Raw genomic sequence first — 26,597 nt, forward strand, 5'->3', positions numbered from 1 at the left:
TTCCATAGAGTTCAGGGACAGAGTAGTAGCACTGGCATCACCACACCAGGAATAGCAGTGTATTTTATTGGGAAACATGAATTATTAATGGCTTCACAGTGGGCTGGACTGGAACCATTGACAGGCTAGTTCTGGGTGCATGTTTCACACCAGCGCCTACAGTGCTCTTCATATGGTCACACACTTATTTAAAATGCTGTAGGCTCAGTGATGACTGTTATCATGCGAAAAAGGAGAAAATTATGTTTAGTTAATGCTGCATGTTCTCATTTTCTTTTCTTTAAAATACAAAAACATCCGGTGCAGGGCTGAAGCTACAGTCAGCTTTTATACCAGCATTTTATACATTATACAAGGTTCAGTTATCTCACGCACTGTCAGCCACCAGTGAAACAGGTGCAAAGTGTTGTCTATCTTACAGCAACGCACGCTCCATATAGAGATGAGATAATATTTTCTCGATATGAGAGCCTCATCTGATCAATTCCCACTCATCGCCCAGTCATAAAGAAAAACTGAGGTTAGAATCCTCAATCTAAACACCCAAGGCAGTCTTTAAAGGCCACTATCAGTACCTCCAAGACCATGTTAATGTGAAGACCAGACGGCCTGCCAGTTAAAAGCTTTTAAAGCTAAATGGACCTAAAGGGAATTTTCCAGTGAAGTGTGAGGTAAAGAGGGACAGGTTGAGCAGCTCTGCATTTTCTGTGAAAATGGGGTGTAATTGACAAAACCACAGATGCCATTTAACTGTAATTCTGTCCTTCAGTGCTAAGTACTAAGCGCCGAAGAAGCTCGCAATTAGCTCTACGGATTATTTGAGATATGACAGTGCAATAGCAGGCTTTAATTCAATAAACAGCAAAACACAAACACACAGCTGTTAAACTAAGAAATATAATTTATTGCATAAAAATTATATTTAGTTACAGGTAAGAAGGCTAGACATTTATTTACAATTAGTACTTTACAGAGATGAAATCATGTCACTGAATCCATTTAGTTTTAGTTTTTTTTAGTTTTGTTTTTGGGTGTTTTTTGTAAAAATGTCTGTCTTCTTGAACAAAGGGTAGTTTTTTCTCTCTTTGACGGGAGCACGTTTTGAATCCAGTACAGCTCCAGCATAAATTATCCAGAGATATGGCCAAAGATCCAGCAGACACTCAAAAAATCTGGACAAATAAACACTGTAGTCTACAGCTAGTCAGTCTCTGTAACAAGACTTGTGGAAAGAAAAAACAAAAGTCCTGCAGTGTTCAGGGATCCAAAGTACTGAACAGATTGTGTCCAGGTATTTTTCCTCAGGGCAAAGACCTGCAGGGCACGAGGTCATCATGTCAGTCGCTGTGCCACTTTGTTTTCCCACGTGTGCTTTTTTTTTTTTAAGGTAGCAGCTTTCTTGGTCAGTGATCCAATTGTTCTCCGGATGGAGAATCCCCACACAGACCAGCATCACCGAAAAAAAATGTTCAAACTACTCCTAAACCAATTTAGGATACAAAATCAAAACCCTGTCAATGTCCTGATCTGAAAAAATAGAATCTTACTCTTCCAGGAAACAAAAGAAGTCAAAACGCTTCACTTTTTCTTATGTACTTGCATAGCACTTACAAAGAGAAATGACAGATCTTAAGAATGTGCACATACTGTACGCGCACACCCACCTGCCCACACACATCCACTCTCACATACACACACACATATGCGCACACACACGGTTCATTCACACAAAACAGTGACATGACTCACTGCTGAGGAGGAGGGATACTGCCTGTGTTTTGGTTCTTGTGGTTGTTTAAGATATGAACACTTTTTTCTTTTCTTTTTTTTGCTTAGAGGGATAAAAAAGACTCAATAACACAGAACTTAAGCAAAGATAATGTTACAGACGAAAGCATTTAAGCTGACGGAACAATAGTGACAATGCAAACAGATTGAGGACCCTGACCACAAAGCAGGCAGATTAAAAGAGTTGAGAGAAGGGAGGCAGAATGAGCTACAGGGCGATGCATGGACATATGGACATATAGATAAGTGGGGGACAGAGAACAGATTGAGGTAAGTTTCACGGTCCCCTTGCTGCCCATTTGATTCAAAGCAAGGCTATACTATCCTACAATCATGTGTGATCTCGGGAAATGGCCTTCAATTACAGCAAAGCCTCCAAATTACAGCGTGCAGCAAATTCATCAGGACACTTGACCCCCCGTCCAATCATGTCTTACAGATTATATTTTACATTTTTTGAATTGATGCACAAGATTAAAAAAGAAAACCCCAAAAATAAACATAGTTTTGTTATTCACAAGAGAGACATCCACTGTGTCCTAACTCTCCAATTTTGGCGTGCTCTACAAGGATCAAAAAAATAATACACAGCAGATCAGTAGCCTAAACAAGCACAGATGTTAAAACAGGCTCTACATGATCGTAACACCAGTGACAGTAAAAGGAAAAGAAACAGAAAACAAAGAATCCACAAATCTGGACAATAAATTAAAGCGTTCCCCAAAGGAAACTTTGTTTTTGTTGATGTTTTTTTTAAGGGATGACCAGAAAGCTCTCCTGCAGTTTATTCTCAAAAGATTGAAGTGTGGCAGAGCGAAAGAGGAATGCAAGGAGAGATGAAAGAGAAACACCCCTGTGAGTCGGAGTGATATGCCAAGGCTTTGAGGCGTTTGTTGATACAGTATAAAGAGTCAGTCTAGTTATTCGCCAATTCTGAAGCAAACTTCAAAAATTCGCACTTCTATAACATAGGAGAGGCAGCTTTTTTTATGCCCAAAAAATTCGAACCTCGAGGGTTCGATCGTTACACGATTTGTCATCAGTCGAAGCAGTTAGATGAGAAATCCTAGCCTGTCTGCTTCAGAGCCGATTAATGACTGCTCTGCCTGTGTGTGTGTGTTGGAGTGTGTGCAGTCTGGGGAGGCTGGAGGCAGGTCGGTGCTGCCTGTCCTTCAGCGCACACATGGGGATGACAATGAAGAAACAAAAGTCCTCTGCCATGAGGTGAGGGTGATCTTAAATCATGCACTTTCATGCTGCTACTGAAACATAGGCCATCCCGCGTTAGCGTTTGTGTCGTTGTGCGTGCTTCAGCGTGCTGAATACATGAACGTTTCCATTTTTTCCCAAAGCACTCATATTTATATATACAAGCATGGAGTCATTTTCAACATTCAAAGGCAGTCAACACCATGTCTGACAGACAACTTTAGAGCCACTTTATGCCTTGGTACCCTCGGATTGTTTTTTTTTATACCTCGCAGATGCAACGTTGCTTTGGAGGGCTCAAGCCGAATCGGGTTAGCAGGTGGATGGCACGCATGGGAATATGTTATGGTGGCCATGGAGCTACAGTGGCTGATCTTTTCAGGGCCAGTGAAAAGGGAAATGAGGCAGAGGTAATAAAGTTTATGTGAAGCAACCAAAATGCTCTGTGGGTTTATGATTTGCGCTGGCGTGTGTGCATATTCATTCATAGGCAGGTATTTTCATTGCGGTGGTGGTGAGAGAGGAAAAAAAAAGTCTTGCTCTCTTGTTTCTTGACCAATCAACAATCCCCATCAGTTGTCATGACAACTAGCACCTCACTTTTGCCCATCTCCTCCAGTGCGGTCGCCAGAGAGACCAAGTCTGCGTCACCTTGGTGACATGCTTCCCATAAGTCCAGCAGAACACCTGTGGGGCTGGGCTTTGTAGCAAAGTAGTTCAAATACCTGGATGGAGGAAAGAAGGCGCAAGTCGTGAGAAGAAAAAGGAGAGAGCAAAAATAGTCCTTCATCACTGATTATCTTTTTCTTTTTTTTTTTTGGTCATTACTGGATGTTGCACATACTGGAGGAAAAACCTCTGACACTCCAATACTGATACCCAGCTAAGCATCATATTTCAAAGGCAGGGTTAGATAATTAGCAAGATGGATTTTTGTAACATTATATAACACGCATGACTGAATCATATTTTTTAACTTAATATTCAAGCCCAGCTTTTGAGATTCTAATCAGTACGGGCAGATATAACATGACTTTTCGCAGTCGTCTGTCTAAATTTAATTCATTTAAACCCAATTCTAAACTGACCTCTGAGGCCTCTTTAAATCAACTCATATCAGACAGTGATGAACACTGCAGCTCCTACAGTCGTTTCAGAATGCAACTCAAGTAACAAACGTGCTTTATCTGACCTGTCAAAGCCCAGACTGTGAGCCAGTAGCCTCCAGTCACATCCTCGAGCGCTGGGTGCATCCAAACTGGCGCAGATTTTCTGGCGGATGGAGTCAGGCAAGCGAAAGGCATAAGGTCCCACTTGAGAGGAAGGTAGGCACGTTCCTCCTGAGGGGAGGGGCGAGTGCGGAGGTAAAGTCTGGAAGAGCAGAGGCGTCGAGAAGCACTGAGACCAACCTTTGTATTGATTGGAGTAACTGTGCAGCTGCATTGCAGCGTTATCTGTGTGTGTGTGCGTGTGTGCGCAAGCATTTTACAGACGTCACCATTACCTCCTGGATGTCAGTGTGCAGCTGGAATATCTGTCCCTCCCCTTCCACCTGCCGGACGCAGATCTTACAGGTGAGCTGCGACACAGCCAGGCTGCCTCTCTCCAGGCTGAAGGTGCAATGCAGGGGTCTCTGACTGCCACTCCAAATGTGATAAAACGGTATCTCCTGTCACACAGACAAAAGCGGTAAACAGGAAAAGCCAGGAAAAAAAAGGCTCTCTACCACTGTGATTAAAGCGGCCTCTTCCCGAGCAGCACAATCTGGGATCATCTAGAATGCAGTTTCCATTAAAGGTCTGTGCAGTATGCTTTATTTTGATAGTGGGTGTTTCCACCAACTGGGTCTCTGTGCGTTGGAGGATAATTTATTTCTAAATCGCACTGTCCATAAATTAGAAGCACTATCAGATTTTCTGTTTGTTTATTCAGAAACGGTTCAGACTGCAATCTTCCTGTAAAAAGAATGCAGGAGAGACTTTGAGTGTTTACAGCAGTCAAGTATGCTATAACATTTGTAAAATAGCCCTCTTATTGAAATGAAGCAAGATTACTGTTTTAGCTTGTGTAGTACTGCTCATTATGACAAATTAAAAGGAAAAGCCTAAGCCTGAGCACCCCAATGAGTTGATCTGGTTGTTTTGTTTAGCTGTGGGAGGCATTTTGCTGGTATAATTTTGCAGGCTACTGCACAGTATAAAGTTGGCATGAGCGATCAGCTTCATCCTTAAATGAAACCTTTCTATCCTGGTGGGAGTGGTCGGTCTGTGGATGACAATGTCCCCATCCTTATGGCATTAGAATGATTTCAATTATATGCCATGGTCATCACTATCATCGCTATCATCAGAGCTCAAGCCAACTGAACACCTATGGGAGATTTTGGACTGAGGTTTTAGACAGCTCTCGCCGCCACCATGATCAAAACCCTAAATGAGGGAATATCTTTTTAAAGAACGCTGTTTAATCACTTCAGTAGACTGCCAGAAACTTTTAGAGCCAGTGCTCAGCTGCCCTGCAATTTAAAAAGACACCTTAATTTGTCACTGGTCTGTATTTTTTAAAGCTTCTGTGTTCTGTTCTCTTCTATTCACGTGCCGCCAGACTGGACTGATGGAAGAAACAAGTTATTTCACAAAGAACATGAGTGTGGTGGTGGTTCACACTTAAAACCACAATCATGAAATGTCAAAAACAGTTTAGATCTGTGACATCAAAAACCTAAATGCTGCAAATCTGCAATGCCTAATGATGTTGATGTGATAGGGTTATTTAGAAATCTGGTGAATAGTTGGACTCCAGGCATACATATAATATACGATGCATATTATATATATATGCATATATCTATAACGAGTCTGCTGCATTATGTCACCTGGTACTTGGCCAGAAGTTTGCTTCTCCAGTAAGTGTGGGGAATGTCGTGGATGGACAGTCGCAGATTGTGGTAGCTATCTTTGAAGAGCAGCGGCTTGGGATCTTCCAGCAAAACTCCACCCAGACTCCTCTCCAAATCCAGCACCTCCTGCACAGAAAGCCATAGAAGACGGGCTTAGGGCTTTATTTATTTGGTTTTAGCGCGGGCTCATCCCCTCGCATTGCAAGATCATGCTTTCAAAAGATGCCTAATTAAAATGTGTCCAAATGGAAATGCTCTGAGCTAACAGTTTAAAAGCTGTTTGAACTTTTCCAGCCAGAAATCATGCAGCGGGATGCCAATATACTGCACACAGCACACTCGTGTTTACTATCCTGGCTGGTCTGAGAGAGGAAAAATATTTTTCCACTGAATCGAACGGTCGCTTTGTGTTTGGTATAGTTTTTGCATTTTGCTCTATTTTGAGCCGTTGCTTCCTGCGGGACATGAAAACTCAATGTATTGCACCAAATTTAATTTGGAGAAATGAGATGGATCTGCAGAGTTGAAAGGGGATGGTACTCCTCTATCGCCCAGAACCACTATGGAAATAAATTATATTAACTTTTAATGTTTTTATTCCGTGACATGCTTCAATATAAAACACCTTGTCTATGTTATTTTCTATTTATAGTTCATTTAATTTTATTTCTTGCTATGCTTTTTGGTTTTGCATGTCCAAGTCTTATTCAGGATCTTTTGTGTTACATAATTTTTTGCTTCGCATGTCTTCAGAGTCGTGTTATATCTCTCTTTAGTGACATAATAAACTCAAACAAGGCTATTTTTCAGCTTATCTGATGAGTATTTATTTATTTTTAAGTTTACACACCTTTGGAAGTGCCACTGTATATGTGTATGGGTACCATGTTTTGCTAAGGAAATAAAAAACGTGGAATAAATAAGACCTAATTAATTTTGGAATGTTTTCGAGTATAGGAAAATGCTTCGGGAGAGCAGAAAGACAAATGAATAGAAAGCAGCAACAGAAACAGGAAATTGCAGGCAAGCAACGGGGCGAACAGATTAAAGTGCACGTGAGGAGACAGTAATATAAACCCACACAGATGCATAAACATGAGAGCAGCACCTTGAGTGCATGTGGGGTGTCATGGATACAGTAGATCCGGAGGCTGTAATCCAGGGAGAGGCATGGTGCGCGGGGGGCGAAGAGAGCCAGCTGCAGGCGCTTGCAGGCAGGCTGTGGAGGGCACGACTGGCCCACAAGGCCGTATGTTCCTAGCTGCTCCATGAGAACGTGACAGCACTCCTCCTCCAGCTGCAGGTAGCATGGGGACGACAAAGTCTCCTCCCCTACAGTCAGCACCTCCTGAAAAGGGATAAAAGGACCAATCAGTGACACGAAAAAGAGCAAAAAAAAGGAAGGCATTCATCATTTGATACCAGCGTGAGGCTCTCTCACCTCCCATGCTCCTTGATGCGTTTGCGTTTTCAGTGTGAGAGTCCAGTCAGGTGTTGGCGTGTCTAGCTGGGCACAGTGTGGCAAAGTAAGGACAACGGGGCGATTCAGCAGCATACCAGATGGACCACAGCTCACCACAGGACTGAGTACAGTCTGACTGCCCTCAGAGGGTAACCTGTAAATATCACACACATGCACACGCTTCATTTTTAAAAGAAAATGGCAGATATGTTTGGAACATGCTAGCTTAAATCAAACACCAGGAACTACCCGCCGTGGTGAACCCTTACGAATAAGGGAGCAGCTGAAAGTAGCTTCTTCAATTTTAAGTTAAAGGCTGGGACAAGTTGTGGATATTTTTATCCTCAGAAGTAGAAGCGAGTCTTGCAACGGAAAGTTTTCTGATTGAGGTGAGACTAAGGTCTATTCTGCCTTCTATGTGTGAAACAGATAAGAGAAATAAAGAATTAAAAAACTGAGGGGCACTCACGTTGTTTTGTCCCACTTGTTGATGATGAGGTACATTTCATAGAACTTCCCCTGGGGGATTGTGCCAGGGGGGACCAGCAAGCTTACACCTAAAAAAAGAGAAGGGGGTCATGACTTATCTTGTCTTCGATGCATCTAAAGGTGTCTTCAGTTAACACTAGCTACAAATCAGCTTTGTACCTGTATTGGGAATAGTGAGGCGTCCTCCTAGATTTCCAAGTGTGGTGCTTGTACTCAACCCGGCCTCTCTGGATAGCGTGTGGGTGTGATACTCTCGCTCTCTGCCCACGGTACCCACCGACTTTAAGCTGAGGATCTCTCCATCACCTGAGCTTATGTCATTGGGAAGCTCCAAGGAAGAAAGCGTGGAGGAGTTATACACCTTGATTTTCAGGCTGGGCAGGGGGTCCAGCAACGGAGAGGTGGTCATGGGGATTTTGTGGGGGCTGTCGTTGACCCCTTGTTGGAGGGAGAAGAGCGGCCCGCGGAAAGCCCCCGCTGTGGCTGTCAGATCTGGAGGAGCTGAGGGATGTAGAGGGTGAGGGTTATCTGTGGGTACGGGAGAAGAGAGGAGCTTATCACTAGAAATGACACGAGCAGGGCTGAGAGAGCCGAAAGTGACGCCAGTGAAATGGATTAATGTTACTAATTAATATTTGATGGCAAGAGCAAGAGAAAGGACACCATGACGAATGTTTAAAATGTAAAAAATGTAACGCAGTAAAGAATGGAGAGCTGACTGAGAGGAGATAATGGCATAAGAGAATTAATTTATGGGATGATATAAATAGCAACGCGATGATAAAAATGAGCAGGGACAGTGTTTCTATGAAAATAAGAAAAACACGAGAATAGCTGTGGGGAAAAAAGGAATAATGCAAAAAATAATTGAGTGCAAATACCTGCCGACTCATGCGAGTGTGCATGCGTGTGCAAACTCACCCTGTCTGGGAGGTTTGTAGTTGCCAGGGTGGAACGCGGTGGTGAGAGCTGATGAAGAATCGGTGATGTCTCCGTGGAGATGTCGGCATCTGCGGCGGTATGCGAGCACTCCCACGCACAGTGCCATTATTACGCTCAGCGGCAGGGCCACGAGAACCGTGTAGACTGCTACACCCATACCTGGAGCCAGGGCTGAAAGAGGGACAGAAAGCCAAGACATCATCAAGAGACTCAGATGAAAACACACATTTACATCTGCAAGGGAAAACCACGAGGGAAGGAAGCATAATGTATGGCATATCATCTGATTTACTACATGCTGTAGAGTAAGCAGAATAAATTAGTCATGGAAGTCTAAGTTAGTGCTGAAAGCATTTGCTGATTAATTCATTAGCCCATCATCAGACTAAAAACAGAGTCCTGAACATAAAAAAATATAAAAAAATATATTATATAGCTCGACAGGGGCTTATATAGCTGTAAATCCAATTTGTTTGGGGGTCAATATATTGAGTGGGGTAAAAAAAATAACCTTCCTAGAACTCAAGAAATGACCTCTAATTAGTAATTAGTAACATCTGTTATTAATAAAAAAAAAAGATCAGATTTATCTGTGTTAAAATAAATCAATTTGTATTTTCAGCCTTTTTAGATCAGGGCTGGATCAGCGCTGGCATAGCTGCTCACTTTTTTAGGTACGGCTGTTCAACTGTTCTTTAATGCAAATATTTAATCAGCCAATCACATGGCAGCCACTCATTGCATTTAGGCCTGTGGACATGGTGAAGATGACCTGGTAAAGTTCAAACTGAGCCTCAGAATGGGGAAAAAAGGTGATTTAAGTGACTTTGAATGTGGTATTGTTGTTGACGCCAGAGGTCAGAGGAGAAGGGTCAAACTGCTTTGAGCTGATAGGAAGGCAACGCTACTCAAGTATCCACTTATTTCAACCAAAATTTGCAGAAGAGCATCTCTGAACAACACGATGAACCTTGAAGCAGATGAGCTACAGCAACACTGATACCACTCCAACAAATAACTGAGGTTACAATTCACACAGGCTCACCAAACTTGAGCAATAGAAGACTGAAAAAACATTGCCTAGTCTGATGAGTCTCAGCATGGATCCATGCTGCCTGCATCAGTGGTTTAGGCTGCTGATGGTGGTGTAATGATGAGGGGGAGATTTTCTTGGGACACTTTGGGGCCCTTAGTAACAACTGAGCATTTTTTAAACACCACAGCTAACTTGAGTATTGTTGCTGACCATGTCTATCTCTTTGTGACCACAATATATATTTCAATATTGAACAGATCTCAGATCTGGTGACAGATCCAGTATAGCTCCTTTGGGATGTGGAGGAACGGGAGATTCACATCATGGATGTGCAGCCAATCTTGTTTAATCTATGCAACGAAGAATTAAAGCAGTTCTGAAGGCAGAAAGGTGTCTAAACTGTTATTAGTAAGGTGTACCTACTAAAGTGGCTGTTAATGAGTCTAGTTAGTTCGTTTCATTTCTCTTTAAAACAGCACTGGCACAAATAGCAGACCGACTCAACGCTCTAGTTGCTGCACTTGAATGACCTCCCCAGCATGATTATGATGTAACAGATGGGGCACAAAATACTCAGCCCGCATACCACATGAGCTAAAGTCCTAAGCAGCAGAGGCTTGAGCGCTACTACCCGACAGGACCCCTACTGCATGCTATTGCATTTACCCGCTCCCCCTCCCCGTCTATCTCAATTTGCACCGTCAAATCAATTGCCCCCAACCCCTAAAAACCACCTTAAAAACGGCTTTTAAACATGCTATAAAGCTTCACAGAAAGCTGATTAAAGGGTGTATCGACTAGAGTTACGGTCATTTTAGTGATCACCGTACAGCTCAACATAAACATGTTGTCCAGGAAACTGAAAGAGATCAATAAATATTGAAAAGCTTCAAAGAGAAAATACTCCACTGATCTGATATATTAAATCACCATACAGGCCATTATGTGACCAGTAATTGCATTGTCTTTTCAATGATATGATAAAATTGACTGTTTCTGCAGTCTGAGACTTTAATCCCCCGTTATAGTGTTACTTTCCATAAAAAAGATAACAGCGAGCTGCATGCAGTAAGCAGAGGAAAAGAGAGCCCCGGTATCTGAGCATATGCAGATACTCTGAGTATCATTGGTATCAGGGGAGAAAAAGATGGATTTATTCATACCTAGAAAATCAGGCAGCTTAAGCCTCGTAGCTTTCGCTGAAACTTAGAAATGAATTTTTACACGGAGCAAAGCCCGTGGATTTTCTTGCCCATCTGTTCCACTGGAAGTGCATTAAAAATGATGATGATTATGAGGAATGGGTCAAATAATTCTTGTGGCTTTGGAGTACTTGTGGACACTTTGTTGTTTTTAAAGACATACTTTAAGATTGCTTCACTCTGGTCTGCCTGTCACTATGCACCATGTAGTCAGTTTAAATATAGAAATCATCCCTGAAAGGCACATTAATAAACAGCTCCTCCAGGGGGTGTTTGGCCCTAACTTCACCTGTTCCCTACTGAGCTCCCTCCCACGTCTCCGGCTGGGTGATTGGTTGTGACTGGTCAGCAGGCTCGCCACAGCCAGACCCAAACCAGACACGTGAGGGAGTCGCGACACAGTAGCAAAGAAGAGAAGACAAGGAGCAAAGTTGGCGGGAGACGAAGAGGAGCAAAAAAAAAAAAAAAAAAAAGGAGAGGGAGAAGGAGTAGACGGCCTAGATAGACACACAGGAGGAGAGAGAGCTAGATGAGAGGCAATTTGGCAAAAAAGACAGGAAGAAGTTAGATAAGGTTGTGATTTGTAGAGAGGACAGAGGTATTATAAGTGTGTTGAGGAGGAGAGAGGAGATAAGGATAGCAGTGCTTTAGGAAAGAAGACAACCAAAGACACTACAGAGCAGCGGTTAGAGCTGAAGAGAGGGTGGAGGATAAGAAAGCCGGAGGCAGGCGGGCTGTGGAAGAGGAGAGCTCCCATGCTCACGTGGCGCGATTGAACCGAATCGGACAGCCGTCCACACTTATTACCAGAAACGGAACAATAGCGAATTAGGTGCATTACTAAGGCTGCTCTCCCCTGAGTCCACATCACATTGAGCTGGAGGAATTACCATCACTTCAAATGTAAACTATATCACAGATTAACTGAGAGTCAGACAGAAATCAAGGGCTTTTCTCCAGCGAGCGCTGTGCTTCTACCACACAGCCTATGGATCAAGGAGTCTCAGCTTAGAGGCATGTCATTTTGCTCACTCCATAACAGAGTTGTCATGACGGAGTAGCTCTCGCTAAACCATTCTGGGCAGTATGTGTAATTACACCAGCATTTTGTAATCAGATACTGCTTTTTCTCTCCCCCCCTCCCTTTACGATCACAATAAGCTTCTGTACAAAAGATGAGACGTGCTAGGACTGAGTCAGCTCTGAAACCAATGTTACACTTAGTCAACACACTAGACAAGCGTGGATAACAACACTCATAAGCAGGCTGGACAAGAAGGTGAGGCGTGTCTACGCTGAACGTGATGCAAGCTGACATAAAGGCACGGACAGACAGGCAACACAAAAAGCTGCACGCATTCAGCCCCACGTGCTAACGCAAGATGTTAGGAGTCCTAACCTGCGTGAGCAGAGAGACACACGACACACACAACGCAAAAGGCAAGCGGCGTGAAGCGGTGACAGAGCAAAGTCATGGGAAGGTGGACTTACGATGGCTTGCATGTTCAATAGAAATCTTTTTATCTGTTTGAACAGGAGAAAGAAAAAAAAAAAGAAGAAAAGAAAAAAAAAACATAATGTAAAAAATGGGTGGACTGGTTTGTTATGCAAATGAAAGATGCAATAACATAATACAAAGCCAAAACAGGAACGTAAACAATAGCTCAGTCTGTGAACATAAAATGCATACTACAGGCAAGAAATGATAAATTCATATTAAAAAAAACAAACAAACCTCTTCTAGAAATGTGTGAAAATGTGAGATAAATTTCAGCATAACTGTTTATTTGTGGCACGAGGAAAAATAACATGCTGAATGAAATCAGTATCATATGGATGAGGCTGCTTCAGAAAATGAACCAGGACTCGGCGGTTGTGTGGTACATGACTGACACCAAGTAGACTGAAACCTGAATGTTATCCTCTTCATCCTATGAGGACAAAAAATCCATCTCCGCTGACGGGAACAATCCTTCCTACGATAACACCGGCGTGAATCATCACTAAGTGGTTTAAGGAAATATGGAAACCATCTTTCAGGATTGTGTCGCTGACTAGATCTCAAATCAAATAAGCGTCTCTCCGTGGCATCATCAGAATGCACAAATGGCTTCCCCAGATGCTGCCATTTGTCCAATTGCAATTAGAATCTACCAGGATGCGATGAAGATGAGGGTTTGCGGTGTCTCACAGCATTTGCACATTTACGACTCGGGGTATTTAGCCGATCCTCGGAGGGATTAACAATGCGTGAGCTAAAGAGTGAGCGTCTGATTTCTGATTAAAGCGTGCGAGGAATACAAAGCACTCTAATATCATCAGGTGTGTTTGTGACCACGGGATAATCATAAATAATGTGCTGGGAACATGAATAAGTCAGTCAGTAACTTGTAGTTTGCCGAGTGACACATTTACAGATTTTCGACAGCACAGTGCTTCTCATCCTCGCTCCCTGTCAGAGTCACTCGAGTGCTCGTTTTTTTCCCCGATGGCCTCCTTAGAACGCCGGGCTACGTGCAGCCGGATCGGACAGCAGCTTCTTCCGTCTAAAGTGGGTGCTCTGTGGAAGCTTGTTTATGGCAGGACTCGTGTGTGTGTGTGTGGCTGACACGGTTGACGCTCAGCATTGCTTTGAGTGTGCATATGATCCCCCCTGCGACACACACACCTTCTGCAACCCCGCTGCACGTGCATTTAGAAGGTTTGTCTCTGCATGCTTGGGCATGTTTGCATCTCTGTGTGTGTTTTTTAAGCGTGTGCTTGAATGTATTTCTCTCGCCCTGCCTTTTGTGGATGTGCATCTCTAAGATTCTAATGCGCTGTCAGCTGGATTCCTCCCAGCTCATCACGGGCTGCACATTGGGTGTCAGCGCGGGTCTGACTCACTCTCATATGCTCTTCCCTGTGCTAATTTTTCGACTTGGCTGTGTCATGCTCGCTTCCCACTCCACGCACTCCCTTTGCTTAGATTTGCTCTATCTTTCACTTTCCCCCCTCTCTCTCTCTCCATCTGTGGTTCTTTAGATGTGGATCAGTTGCCTGCTCTCCTTGTGAACCTGAATTTTTCCTCCTGAAACATCTGTCTGCGATTTCCCTCTTAAGCCCCCCCCCCCCCCACCCCCCTTTTATATCTCTCACCATGTTGCAGTGGCTCAACGCCTCGGGAATACAGTTCCTTACAAAATAGCTTTGAAATACAATACGTCTTATAAAAGTGTGAGCAAAGAAATCGCCGCCTGCGAGATCAATTCAACAACCGCCCGAAGGAGAAATTATGCTGTTAGGGAAATGACCCCTATGGATACATCAATAACACCATCTTCTATCAACTATAAGCATCAGTGAGTGAATTCAACAGATGGCGGTCTCTATTAAAAGGCAGGGGGAGAGAGAGGTTACATTACATACATGAAGAAATACACATATATATACATAAGCCAAATATTTACCCAGCTTTGATGTTTAACATCCAGTTCCAACATATTGGACACTTACTTCTTGCACATAACCCCTCAGTGCAGTTCTTGCTCTCCATCATGCTGCCACTGCAGTGCTTTCCTCCATTTATGGGTGGGGGGGCTTGACACTCTCGGCTGCGCCAGTGGGTGCACTCTGTCCCACAGGCGGACCACTTTGCCCACTCAGTCCATCCTCCATCCACTGGAATGAAAACAGAGATGTGAGTCACTTTACAGTAAGCCAACAGCAAAACAGTTTAATCGCTTCGGGTAAAGGGGAGTTGGGCATGCTGTTATAATGCAGTCTGATGCATATGTAATGGCTCGAAGTGCATAATTTAACAATTTTGCACAAAAAAAACCAACATTCTGTGCTTTGGAGTTACGGTGGTCTAGACAGGATGTTATGTGACTGTACAACATTGCACTGTGTTCCCAGTGCAGGCACCTCTTAACAGTGAAGCCACGGCTTTCGCAAGAGCAAACACTCCTCTGTCCTCTTTGGGAAAAGGTATGATGGAGTAAACAGCCGTCTGGGTTTCTCTAACAGGGACCACAACCTCAAATATGATCAGACAATGTTTATTCAAATTGAATGGTGAATGGAGAAAGCAAAGATCTAGGCCTGGTGTCTAATCAGGTACTTAGACTCGATTGCATTAATCAGGCATCCAGTAACACTGGGAGGATTTCTTTAAATCATGATTTGTCTTTCAATGAGCATCTTAAACAAATGTTGAGGTCTGCTTTCTTGCATTTGCACAATATCTCTAAAATTAGAAACATCCTGTCTCAGAGTGATGCTGAAAAACTACTTCAATTCAATAATTCATCTAATTCATTATTGTCAGGCCACTTTAAATGCTCCCTGAAAAGCCTTTGGTTGATCCAAAAAGAAGAGCTTTTTTCTCCAATACTGGCTTCTCTTAACTGTTAAATCCTGAATGGACATTAAACTCCTTCTCCTCAGATACAAGGTCTCCATGAATCACGCCCCATCTTATCTTAAATACCTCATAGTACCGTATCACCCCAATAGAGCACTTCAGATAAATTATCTCCAGTTGAGGAACAAAACTGGCAGCTGTTTGTTTACTTAAAGTCTGAACATTTTAGAAATCAACAAATGAGTATCTGGTCTTCACCTGGGCATAGCGTGGTGCAAGTTACTCTCTGCACCGGCGGGCCCTCACAGAAGGCCCCTCCGTTCAAAGGGGCCGGATTGGTGCAACTGCGTGTCCGACGCTGCCAGCCACGCCCACAGCGAGCGTTGCACTCCGACCACTCCGTCCAAGAAGACCAACCTCCGCTCACTGAGACGCACAAAATGAGACAAAGTGAGCCAGTCTGAAAGTTAATACGTGGATGATTTTTAACACTTTATCAACTCTTGCTATTATATTTAACATACATATCAGTGAGTGATGGTCAGGATCACCTCCTGAGGTATATTTACTGAAATCTGCCTACCACACTTACACCAATCAGGTGCAACATTAAAACAACACGCTTGATATTGTGTAGGGCCCTGATAGGAGATTTGCTTTTTCAAAACAGTACAATGGCAGTGGATGCTTGGGATCATGTTGCTTGTAGGGTAAAGCTGTGCTTTTGGTGCATGCTGTGGGTGCTCGATTTAAGTATTTCTTGTGTGCATCGTTCACTCTCCTGCTGGGGAGAGGCTGCTGCGGTTGCAGAAAGTGGAGTTGCTTGGTCTACAGTAATGTTGGTAATGATATTCTAATAATCATAAAAGTAAAAATAATCTAAACGCATCCAAAGATCAAAAGTTTACTAGCAGAACTTTAAACTTTTAACTGCGTTTACCTGCTAATATACATCTACTGAAAAAATTCTACCATTAATAAAGTTTACTGAGTATTAAAGATTTACACAAGAGGGGCTATAATTATAATTCATTGTTTTTTTTCAGTCAGTTATTGCTCAGCATATTGAATCACTAAACCAAAGAACCAAACAGATGATTCTGTACCATAAACGATAAGCGTAGCTGTGCTGCTGCGTCTTTTGGCAACCACATTTCGAGCCACACAGGTATAGTTAGCCGTGTCCGAAAGTCTGGCCTGCTTGATGATCAGATCGTGATCAATCGTGATCAGAAAATTGGAGTCCTGCGATGGATCAATGACGTCCTCATTTTTCAGCCAGTCAACCTGGAGACAAGCAAGAATAGGCCGACACATACCGCTGAAATAAAGATGAGGAAACCTCAAAAAGGTTATGAAAGTTATAATTATCCAACATAAAAAATAAATAAAATTACAAATCAGGTGCTTCACACTCACAATGAGTAAATATAGAAAACAAGAAATTAGCTCTCACAGTCTCAGATGCTCGATGTTATTTTAGTTTTGACTCAAATGTTGGCAGGTATTTTTTTTCACATAAAATCAGCAGGTGTGCATGCATAAATATGAGTCATCTCACCACGCACAGAGCCATTCAGTAAACACGGTAAACCTGCAGTGTATCAAGCCATCACAACACAAAGTATTGATCAAACACGCAGTCAAAATGTGATTGTTTTTGCCAAGCGAAAACACAAATTTGTTTCTTCTCTCGAAAAATGTCTTTCATTCACTTTTATTTTGACTAATTTTTTGCCTTTTTAATGGGCAAAAATCCATAACTAACTTATTACATTAACAAAATTGGTATAATTTTATAATTAAACCAATTTGCTTTTATTTTGAAATTTACGTAACGTGCTTTTTATGTCAAAATCCTCCTGGTTAATAGGTATCTAAAAAGAAAAAGACAGCTTTCACAATACAAATGTGGGTAAAATAAGCAATTCAGATACAAGGTTTTACAGTTAGACTAGCTTGGTGTTAAAACATGACACAAGCATATTTCTTTGCGTGTCAAAATGTCAGCATCTCGCCCTTTACTTTCTTTCCTTTTGTTTTATGCTGTTGCAGACTGCACAGCATAAATCTGAAATCAAAACAACACAACACAAAAGGATTTGAGCTGTTTATTGCTCATCAGAATCAAGAAGAAAAATACGAGTGTGAAAGTGTTGAAAAGGCTACAGAAGAGGAACAAATTAGCCCCCCTATGAAAAATTCATTCTTTAAAAGTATTTCCAAAGTGCCGTTAAACAGAGCAAGGAATTTTTTAACACAGCTTTTCCAAACATGCGTGTCTTTGTTTGGATGCTTATAATATTTTAGTTTGCACATAAATACGATTTTTATTCAGAAAACACAAAATCTACCAGGGTCAAAATGATTAGCTCTCCCGATGCTAATGGTCAATTGTGCGTCCTTTTTGCTGCATAACAGCCTGCAGCCTGCAGTTCAGATTTCATGGTCTTCTGGCATGGACCTTCAGTTCACCCCACAGTTTTTTCATTAAGATTCAAGTCAGGGTTTTGTGCAGGTCAGTCAGTAACGTTCACTTTGAGCATTTGGAGGTAGTTCTCTTAGAAAGTTTTCTTTCAAAATCTTCACATATCCATTTTTCTTCCTGATTCCTTCTATCTTGTCAAGATTCTTACTTTCAGTCATACTCAAGCATAATACTCCCACCGCCATGTTTCACGATGGGGTCACTGCTCTTTGGGTTGCATGTCTCTCCTTTCTTTCTCCAAACATAAGCAGCGCTTCTGCGGTTAAAGCGCTCCAGTTTCATCTCATGTTCCTGACGTCGCTAAATCATTCACTAGTATCTTGGCAGTTGTTCTGGGGTCTTTAGACTCATCTCTCACTACTTTTCTTTCCAGAAGCTTTGAAATCTTTTGCTTCCTGCCTCTGTCAGGCTTGTTCTGTACTGTATGGCTCGCTTTGAATTTCATGATCATACCTCTCCCTCCAGTTCTTGACACTTGGAAATGCTGCGATAACTTTGTAAATCCATCTCCTGCTTTGCGAGCATCAACAATTCTTTTTCTTAAGTCTAAACAGATTTTTTTTGTTTTTGCTGTGATGCTTTCTCAAGTTACAGCTCAAACCCTTTGCTGAAGTTTTTATGCTGTGTGTAAATTGGACGATAACCCTTAGTTTTGTAATACGCCTCAATAAAAAGGTCAGTTTTTCAGGAGGCTAATAATCTTGGCTTTTATCACTTTTTTCTGAAATAATTCTGTTATTGTGTGCAAATAGAGATAATTTATGCTCTCTAAAGAGAGCTGGTATGTGTAGAAATGCTGTAATGTTGAAAACCCTATGCTCTTTAAAAAAAGTCCTTGGTAAAGTTTTGACAAAGACTTTAAATTTCATAGGGGGGTTAAAAATTCAGTCCTCATCTGTAGGTGATGAGAGTGACGGTGGGAAGAAAAATCATTTACCTCGGCAGCAGGCATGCCCTCTGGGGGGCGACACTGCAGCAGCACCTCCTGCTCAAGACGCACCTCCCGCCCCAAAGGCTCCTGTTCAAAGTTTTTTCTCAAGTCTACAGAGGGCGACACACATACAGTCAGCAGTTAGTGAAGGCTGCCCTGTGACAGCAGAGAGTGACACTCAGTTTATCTCAGCGACACTGCCTGTCACACGCAAACACACACACACCAGGCAAAGCTCCCAAAAGCCTCAGTAACTGTGTCATTTTTCCACACTCCAGACTCTCATAAACATGCGACGTGTCAATCACACCGCGCCCCACATTACCACCAGGGATCAAGATGGAGTGTTACGGCAATTTATTTGCATATATACTTAAACTGACGCGTGTGACAAGGAGAAAGTTGAAAACATTTGCCCTTTCGCTGTTTCTCTTCCTCTTGCTCTCTCACTCTGTCTCTCACACGCATACGTGCGGCATGTGTAAACGCGCCGCCTTGATACTGACATGCAATGCGAACGTAGGCGCGGCTGCTCTTGGTGGTGCCAGCTGAGCTCCAGGCCACACACTGGCACCAGTAGTCCTCCAGTCCGAACAGCTCCTCCACCTGGGTCCTCGACACTGAGATGTCCACCTCCCGCACCACCAGGCCTGTGCAGAGAGAGAAAGGGAGAGAGAGAGAGAGAGAGAGAGAGAGAGAGAGAGAGAAGAGAGACACAGGAAGAGCAGGAGAGTGAGAGATTAGTGAGGCACATTTTTCACAGTGCATATAAATAATGCATTGGCTGCAGGCCAAAAGCAGTTAACGTGCACATAAAATCCTATAGGAGCTAATGGATTATGTAGTTGAAAATGATGTTAGTAATTGAGGATGATGTTTATGTCTGTAAAATACAAGGTGACATTACCGTGTGTGTATGTGTGTGTGTGTTTACAGTGTGTGAGCGTGCAGGTCTTCACCTGTGATCTGGTCCAGACTCTCTCTAGTGACGTGATCGTTTTGGTTCACCCACTCTCCGTTACATTTGAAGTAGATTTGGGTGGCGGGTGACGCCCGGCAGCGCAGCTGGACTGGACGGTTCTTCACTATGAAAGCATCCTCGGGTTCTAGCAGGAATTCCGGGAGAGGTTCTGCCGGCGCTGACGGGAAGGAGTCAGGAAGAACCTCGGCCTCGCTGTAGTCGCTGCTCTCTGGAGAAAAAAAAAAAAAGGGGGGGGGGGGGGTGTAGAAATGATTTACCAACCTGACAAAAGACCAGTGTAGTGAATCTGATCTATGGCAAATCTGCGGCTTCTCCTGGTCGCTGACCTCACTGACGAGGAGGTATGGAAAAAGCAAAATGCCAAATTTGTCCATATCACTAACCTATCACACATCGAAAGGGAGAAAATGTCTGTATGACAGCTTATTTTGTGTGCCCCTCTAAAGCTTCGGGGGAAAGCCACTCTGTAAGTGCATTTCAAGAAGACAGTTAAGGTGCTGACAGTTTGTACTGTCATGGAAGGAGTACAGTGACATTTTTGCCTCCCTGTATAACCAGCAATCTGGAAAGGCAGACCCCCTACTCTCTAGTTTCTCTGGAAGAGTCTGTGCTTCTCAGCTGGAGCAGAGAGCCGCTGACCTTCTGCGGGTCAGTCCTGTTGATCGCACATTATCCCATGACATTTTCGATGTGACACGTCCGTCTTGGAAAAGCTGTCAAAAGCTTTTCCTGGCAGGAAGGACACAGTCTTTTTGACCTCTTTTGTCAGACACGGTACTCTAATGATGATGAGTAGATCCCAAGCAGTATATCAATGATGTTTATTGCAGAAGACAGATTTGTGTATATGGACTGATAATGCATGACAAAATGCGTGCTATACAGATAAATAGGAAAAGTTGTGACAGTAGTCAAAATAAATAAAATGGCCTGGACAGCTTCAAGAATATTACAATAATGTATAAAAATAAACCGTGCTGCAACTCATATATTTATTGCATGAACTGTATCCTTGTGTGCACGAGTGTGTAGGTGCACAGGTGGACTGGAAAAGACCGTGTGACAGCACGGCAAGGATATAAGGGTCTGCTTTGAACATGAAAAGTTAGCACAAAAGTAGCACATACATAAAAAGTGTAGGCATACTTTGAAAGCTGCAATGGGTCAGCATGTGCTCCAAATGTTCTCTCTGTTTTGTTGAACAGCTGCACACAGCAGACAAATGAAAGGCAAAACAAAAAAAAACTGTTGGGACACTGAACAGCTTCGGTGCATTTTGGCATTTGAGCTACAAGTGCCTCAAACATTTTCCCAAAATATAGTCGCTCATTTAGTATTTTGTTGATGATTCACGTCAGCTTAACTCTCACCAAAACGTTCAAAGACCCCTTTAGATGAGAGCCCCTGGGAGGTCAGACACACTGCAATTTAAGAACCACCAGCAAGTAGAAAAACTCTGCAAACGCTCAAAAAAACAGAATGGCAGTGATTTGGGGAAGACAATAATGTGACAATAAAAGCTGCAAAAGTGACAGAAACTGAGACTTTTGTAAGGATGAAAAAGCTGCAGGGAATGTGTGTTCTCATTGCATGATAATAATCACAATGGTAAATGGACTGGGTCTTATATAGTGCTTCTTCAGAGTTTTTTCAATTACATTTTTTACTTCCATTGTCTGTTTTGCATTCATTTAAAGTGTTTTACTATTTGCTTGTGTTTTCTTAAGTTGCAGTGTGTTTGACCTCTCAGGGCCTCTGTAGCACTGTCATTTTGGAACAGACCACTACTATCAGTCTAAAAATGACTAGTCATAGCCTAAAGATGACAATTTATACTGATTTGCAGCGACCCTTCTCTATAAGGGGATAATTTGACCTGAATTGAAGCAGGAAAATGACCCTCATGGCATAACAGCCACTGGATCCCCTCATTGTAGAGATGAGGAGTCCAGGTTTTCCTTTAATTTTGCCCCACTCTATCATAGTGGTCCCATCCCTTGCATTTTTGAGGAATACAGGTTCTTATAAATTTTAATGTGCCTGACTTTACAGCAGAAAACTTGTTTTTACCTGGTTGTAAAAATGATGTGGATTCAATGAGCATTAACGTGAAGAAGATTTACATTTTCTCCAGTCAGGATAATCCAAAAGCTAAAGGCATATCGAACTCGGTGCGCTGTCTTCACTTCACATGCATGCCTACAGATGAATTCACATATGTGGGAGCCGCTCACTGGAAACTGCTTTTCCTACGCTACAGCCTTACAGCCTTGCAGTTCTCAAATCTCATCCTCTATATTCAGAATGGCTAAAACAAAAGAGAGAGAGAGAGATGCGTGAGCAAATTCAGCTGCTTTTAAACTACGAGATTTAAACAAGGCAGATTTGCAGTGTTCAGTTTTCAAAATGTATCAAGCCTCAACCTGATCAGGTATTCTACAACCAGGGAACAAGAGAAAGTACTTAGAAAGATACCATCTCCTATTTTAGGAAAGTGAACACTTGCCCACTCTCATCCCACTGTTCCCCTTGACAGATTCTGTCTGAGACATTAGGGAAAGCAAAGCAGAGCGCAGAGCTCGCAGAGGAAGCAGGAGAGAAAAATTGTAGCAGGATTGAAACCAAGGCCAACGAGGATTTATGGTATTCAGGAGGCTGTACCATCTTCAAGTAAAGTCAAAACTATATGACTATAAAGGGTCTAGCTGAGGTAAAAGTAGAATTACCAACAACTGCGGGCTAGCCAGAGACAAGAAATGCATCAGCTGCTCAAGGATCCAGGATAGATCGCTGTTTTGGAGCGTCTTGTTTTTGACTCTTTTCTCTCGCCCACGCAAACACTTCCTTGTTCCAGTCACTGCAATCACCTGTGACCTTAAACTGAACCCTCACCTTTTAACCCACCCAGTCCTCGGCAGTGTACAGTAAAAGCAGAAATGCTGACGGTGATGATGAGCTCAACGTGATCAATAAAGGTTTTCAAATACTTTTTTTCTGTTTCACTGAGCATTAATGCATCGTAAACGATCCAGCTAGCCACCAGTGCAATATTTGTGTCAGTGATGGACACCTTAAAACTAAATTTTACTTTAGTTCAACGAGAGTGGCTTCATCATACTAGACTTTTTTTTTAATGCCAAGGGCGATCCTCAAGGAGTTTCCGAGGAATACAGCGAAACAAATAGAAACACAGGAACAAACACCCACTTGCTCCTTAGAGCAGGTGTTCGCACTTTTACGTCACTTATATACGCTCAATTAAGCATGCACAATGCTGAGGATACCAGCAGGTAAACACAAACAATTATGAATAATGGAAGTTAACACATCAGAACGTGATGCTTAACCATGAACATGAATCGCATTCATTGGCATGCCTCTCTCCCTCGCTCGGTTCCTCTCTCACTGCTAAGCTGTCGCCTCCAGTCCCTCAAACTTTGTATTCTCTGTCAATAACCAATTGTGTCGCCCCTCCCCGCCCCACTCCCCCGCTCTTTTCCCTTTGTCCGGCATTGATCGCTCTGTGTTCAAACATCGGCTGAAAACACAGCCTGTCACTCTTCAGGCGCGATGAGAGGGGGCACGGAGAGAGAAGGAGGAAAGGCAGAAAAAGAAAGACAAACAAAAGAGAGGCGGCGGTTCAGCCGGAGACAGAATGGAAGGAGAGCACTGCGTATTTGGATATACGTCCCTCTCTGTGCCGTGTCTGTGTGTGTGCGCGCGTGTGTGCTCTCAGGCCTGCAGAGAGGCACAGTTTAATTAAAACACTTTTAGATGACAGAGGAAGGAGACGGACAGACAGACAGCCTCTTTTCTCCCCTGCATCTCTGTCTGGGATAATGGAGCTAGGGGTTTAAAGTAGAACCTGTGTTTTTGGGCCACCATACAAACATCCATCAGAGCTCAGCAGCTGGCAATTTGTGCGGAATGGAGGAGCCTTAAAGACACGAACTCCTTACCGTGCAGCACAGCAAGTCTTTTATTACTGTAATGACAGACAGCAGACAGCTAGACAGCAAACACAGGCTTCTGGGTATTCCTTTCTAGAGCACACAATTGTGTGAACACATAGGCACAAGTAGACCCAGACACTAGATGACAACCTATAGTTATACGGAGCATTCTCAACCACTCTTATTCATGCATGCTGAACTCATCTGCAAATGAAGGAGTCCCCTCCTTCACGTTTGACTGTGTGGTGAAGTGCAGAGCTTCAGTTCGCCGTAACGGAGAGTTGAAGTGACAGTGGTCACTTCAAGGCAGGACTGCGTGGGAGAAAGACAGAGGGCGTCTGGACAGGGGTGACAGGATGGGAAGACAAGAGAGCTGGCCAAAGACAGGTCAAGAGACACTCAAAGCCAATTGGTGAGCAGAGAGACAATAAGGCACGCGCACACACACACAAATTCACACACACTGTACAGCTATTATAACTGGCAAGGGAAATGAATCACAGCAATGTCTGTCTTTGTCTAAGCCTGTGAAACTCTCTGTTGTTCTCTCTGCCCTCTCTTTTCTTTTGCTCCTCATTCTCTCTCTGTCTCTCTGTCTCTCTCTCTCTCTCACACACACACACACACACACACACACATGAATGACTGTAATTTTCTTAGCCCCAGCGCCTCTAGCCAGAGTGGAGTCTAAAGCGTCTGTACTTTATCATTACCTTTACAGAGTTAGTCATTACTGTCCCCTTCAGTGCCCTCACTATCCCAACACTGCACTCAGAAGTAGGGGAAAAGCAAGCATGAGAGAATAAAGCACAGGAGGAAGAGTAGTTTGAAGAGGTCGAGCGACAGAGAAATACTACAAACGAGACGGGGTTAAGTTGTGTTTGGCAAGATCATGAAGTTTGCAAGATCATGAAGGTGCAGCATCCCACCGCCTTGCCTCTGCTTTCCATTAGAGAATATGACGTGGCAGTGCTTTCCTTCTTGCCCTCCCCTGACTCCAGTCTTCCTTCCCTCTTGCCTCCTGGATTCAAAGCACTTTGCTGTGTCCATTCAACTTCAAATGACATCTTACTTTATTTGAAAAATACACATGCAAAGAAAACATGGGCCCAACTACGAAGCACAACCAACCCCAGTGCTGGGTGCTGTACTGGATGCAGCAGCACACCAGCCAGTAATTTTATGCATGATATGAATTTTTCAAATGCTGCTAAACCGGTAAACCGACAAAAATACCCGCTGTGGCTTTTCAGCGTGTTTGAATGTGTTTTATTATTGGCCACCAGGCAGCATATGGAGAAGGAACCTGTAAGAAATGGGCCCCTTGTTACTCATTCTCCAAAACATTTGATGCAAAACATTAATATAAGACACGATTTATTTGTTCTGAAGCTAAATCTCTTCAGCGAGGCAAACATAGGACCAGATAGGACCAAAAGCAACTTGGACAGGAGCTGCGTATGGTGTTTAAAAGTTTATCAGTTTTAAATAATCTGACTCGTTTTGCTGTCACTTCTGGTCACTCTGCTTGGCTTTGATTGGAGGCGGAGATCAGACCCTACGCACACAATCTCAGGGAAACAGGTGAGGCAAAGATACTCAAGGCTAACAGGTGTTTTTTCTCCCAGCCACGGCTTCATTTGTGGCACAGAGTTTGGAAGAATTTGTCTCAAGGCAGCACTTCACAGCTCTGCTGTGGAAACATTAACACTAACGAGCCAGATGTTGACTTTGATTACAAACAGTGGGAACAAGAAGTGGCATTACATCTAACCGAAAAGCACAACAGGCAGCCTGTTAAGGACCGACTTCATAGCCCCGTACAAAATATTACAGGTTTTGTTAACAGAGCCTAAGAGTAGGGGTCGCTGTGGCCCAGGAGGCAGAGCTGATCACCTGCTCGTTGAAAGGTCAGCGGTTTGATCCACAGCACACGCTGAAGTGTCCTGAGGCAGGATATAAATTGCCGCCAATGCATCCGACTCAACGTGTGTGATCGGTAAAAGCACTCGAAGGCACAGGACAAAGTGCAGTGCGAACGTGTGTGTGCGTGTGAATGGCTGATTGTGGCTTTAAGTGCTCAGTAAGAGCAGAGAAGTACTCCATAAGTACTATTCCTGTTTATTGTTTTGGTGGTGTTGTCTTGTTTTATTTCCTTTTTATGACAACATAGTTTTTTATTATCTATATACTACTGTAAGAGGAATCAGCCACTGCAAAATGGCATATGTAAAAATATGAAAGTGGCAGAATGTTAAAACATATTGCATATTTTCACTGTCCGGTTCTACTCAGCCCACTGAGGTCAAACAGCTGTGAGGACAGACGGTCAAATGTGACAACACTGCTTATGACTAAGAAAACAAGGCCAATTAATACAGTGATCAACAGCCATTATGCAACATTGACGTTATACATCATCCTCACCCTATCCACCTCATTATCATCATTCTTGAGAGGAAGCCCCGGGGTACGAGTTGCACACACTACACAGAGGCAGGTCGAAAGAGACGGAGATTGATGGAGGAAGACAGTCTCTCCTTGCCTTCCTTAAAGGACAATTACATTGAGTGATTGATATTCAGCCTGACCTCATCCTCATCAGCTTGAAAAAAAATGGTACAAGAGGAGAGAGAAGAAACCAGGGAGGAGGTAAAAAAAGATAAAGTGAAGAGATGTGAAGACTGGAAAGAAGCATGTGTGGAGACTTAGAAGGATCTGATGGAGAATCACTGCACGTGTGAGTGGGGCAGTCACAGTGTGTGTGTATTTTGGCGTCAAGCGGGGCACAAGGCGACATGAGTACAGGTTGGAGCGACACAGCATCGCTTCTCACATCAACAAAGGCAGACGGAGTGTGAGGAGTCATGC

At 43.1% G+C, this 26,597-nt stretch overlaps 1 protein-coding gene across 3 annotated transcripts in view; it reads right to left on the reverse strand.

Annotated features, from left to right (window-relative positions):
* Positions 1 to 883: 883 nt before the first annotated feature.
* Positions 884 to 26,597, reverse strand: part of unc5b (unc-5 netrin receptor B) — a 53,159-nt gene continuing 27,445 nt past the window's right edge. Inside the window, exons 2-17 of one of the 3 annotated variants that reach the window (XM_006800845.3) lie at positions 19,751 to 19,981; positions 19,298 to 19,441; positions 18,798 to 18,901; positions 16,479 to 16,659; positions 15,631 to 15,798; positions 14,523 to 14,687; positions 12,519 to 12,551; positions 8,769 to 8,960; positions 8,007 to 8,348; positions 7,828 to 7,915; positions 7,338 to 7,512; positions 7,005 to 7,244; positions 5,873 to 6,022; positions 4,502 to 4,666; positions 4,190 to 4,368; positions 884 to 3,722 (exon numbers count right to left, since the gene is read on the reverse strand). In XM_006800845.3, the coding sequence (XP_006800908.1) occupies positions 3,557 to 3,722; positions 4,190 to 4,368; positions 4,502 to 4,666; positions 5,873 to 6,022; positions 7,005 to 7,244; positions 7,338 to 7,512; positions 7,828 to 7,915; positions 8,007 to 8,348; positions 8,769 to 8,960; positions 12,519 to 12,551; positions 14,523 to 14,687; positions 15,631 to 15,798; positions 16,479 to 16,659; positions 18,798 to 18,901; positions 19,298 to 19,441; positions 19,751 to 19,981 (2,723 nt within the window). In that variant the 3' untranslated portion in view covers positions 884 to 3,556. Of the gene's footprint in view, positions 3,723 to 4,189; positions 4,369 to 4,501; positions 4,667 to 5,872; positions 6,023 to 7,004; positions 7,245 to 7,337; positions 7,513 to 7,827; positions 7,916 to 8,006; positions 8,376 to 8,768; positions 8,961 to 12,518; positions 12,552 to 14,522; positions 14,688 to 15,630; positions 15,799 to 16,478; positions 16,660 to 18,797; positions 18,902 to 19,297; positions 19,442 to 19,750; positions 19,982 to 26,597 lie in introns of all 3 variants that reach the window. The other 2 variants (XM_006800844.3, XM_006800846.3) reach the window with 2 other exon arrangements.

Source organism: Neolamprologus brichardi, chromosome 13 (genome assembly GCF_056152115.1).
Source record: "Neolamprologus brichardi isolate AB-2024 chromosome 13, ASM5615211v1, whole genome shotgun sequence".
In the NCBI taxonomy this organism is placed as follows: Eukaryota; Metazoa; Chordata; class Actinopteri; order Cichliformes; family Cichlidae; genus Neolamprologus; species Neolamprologus brichardi.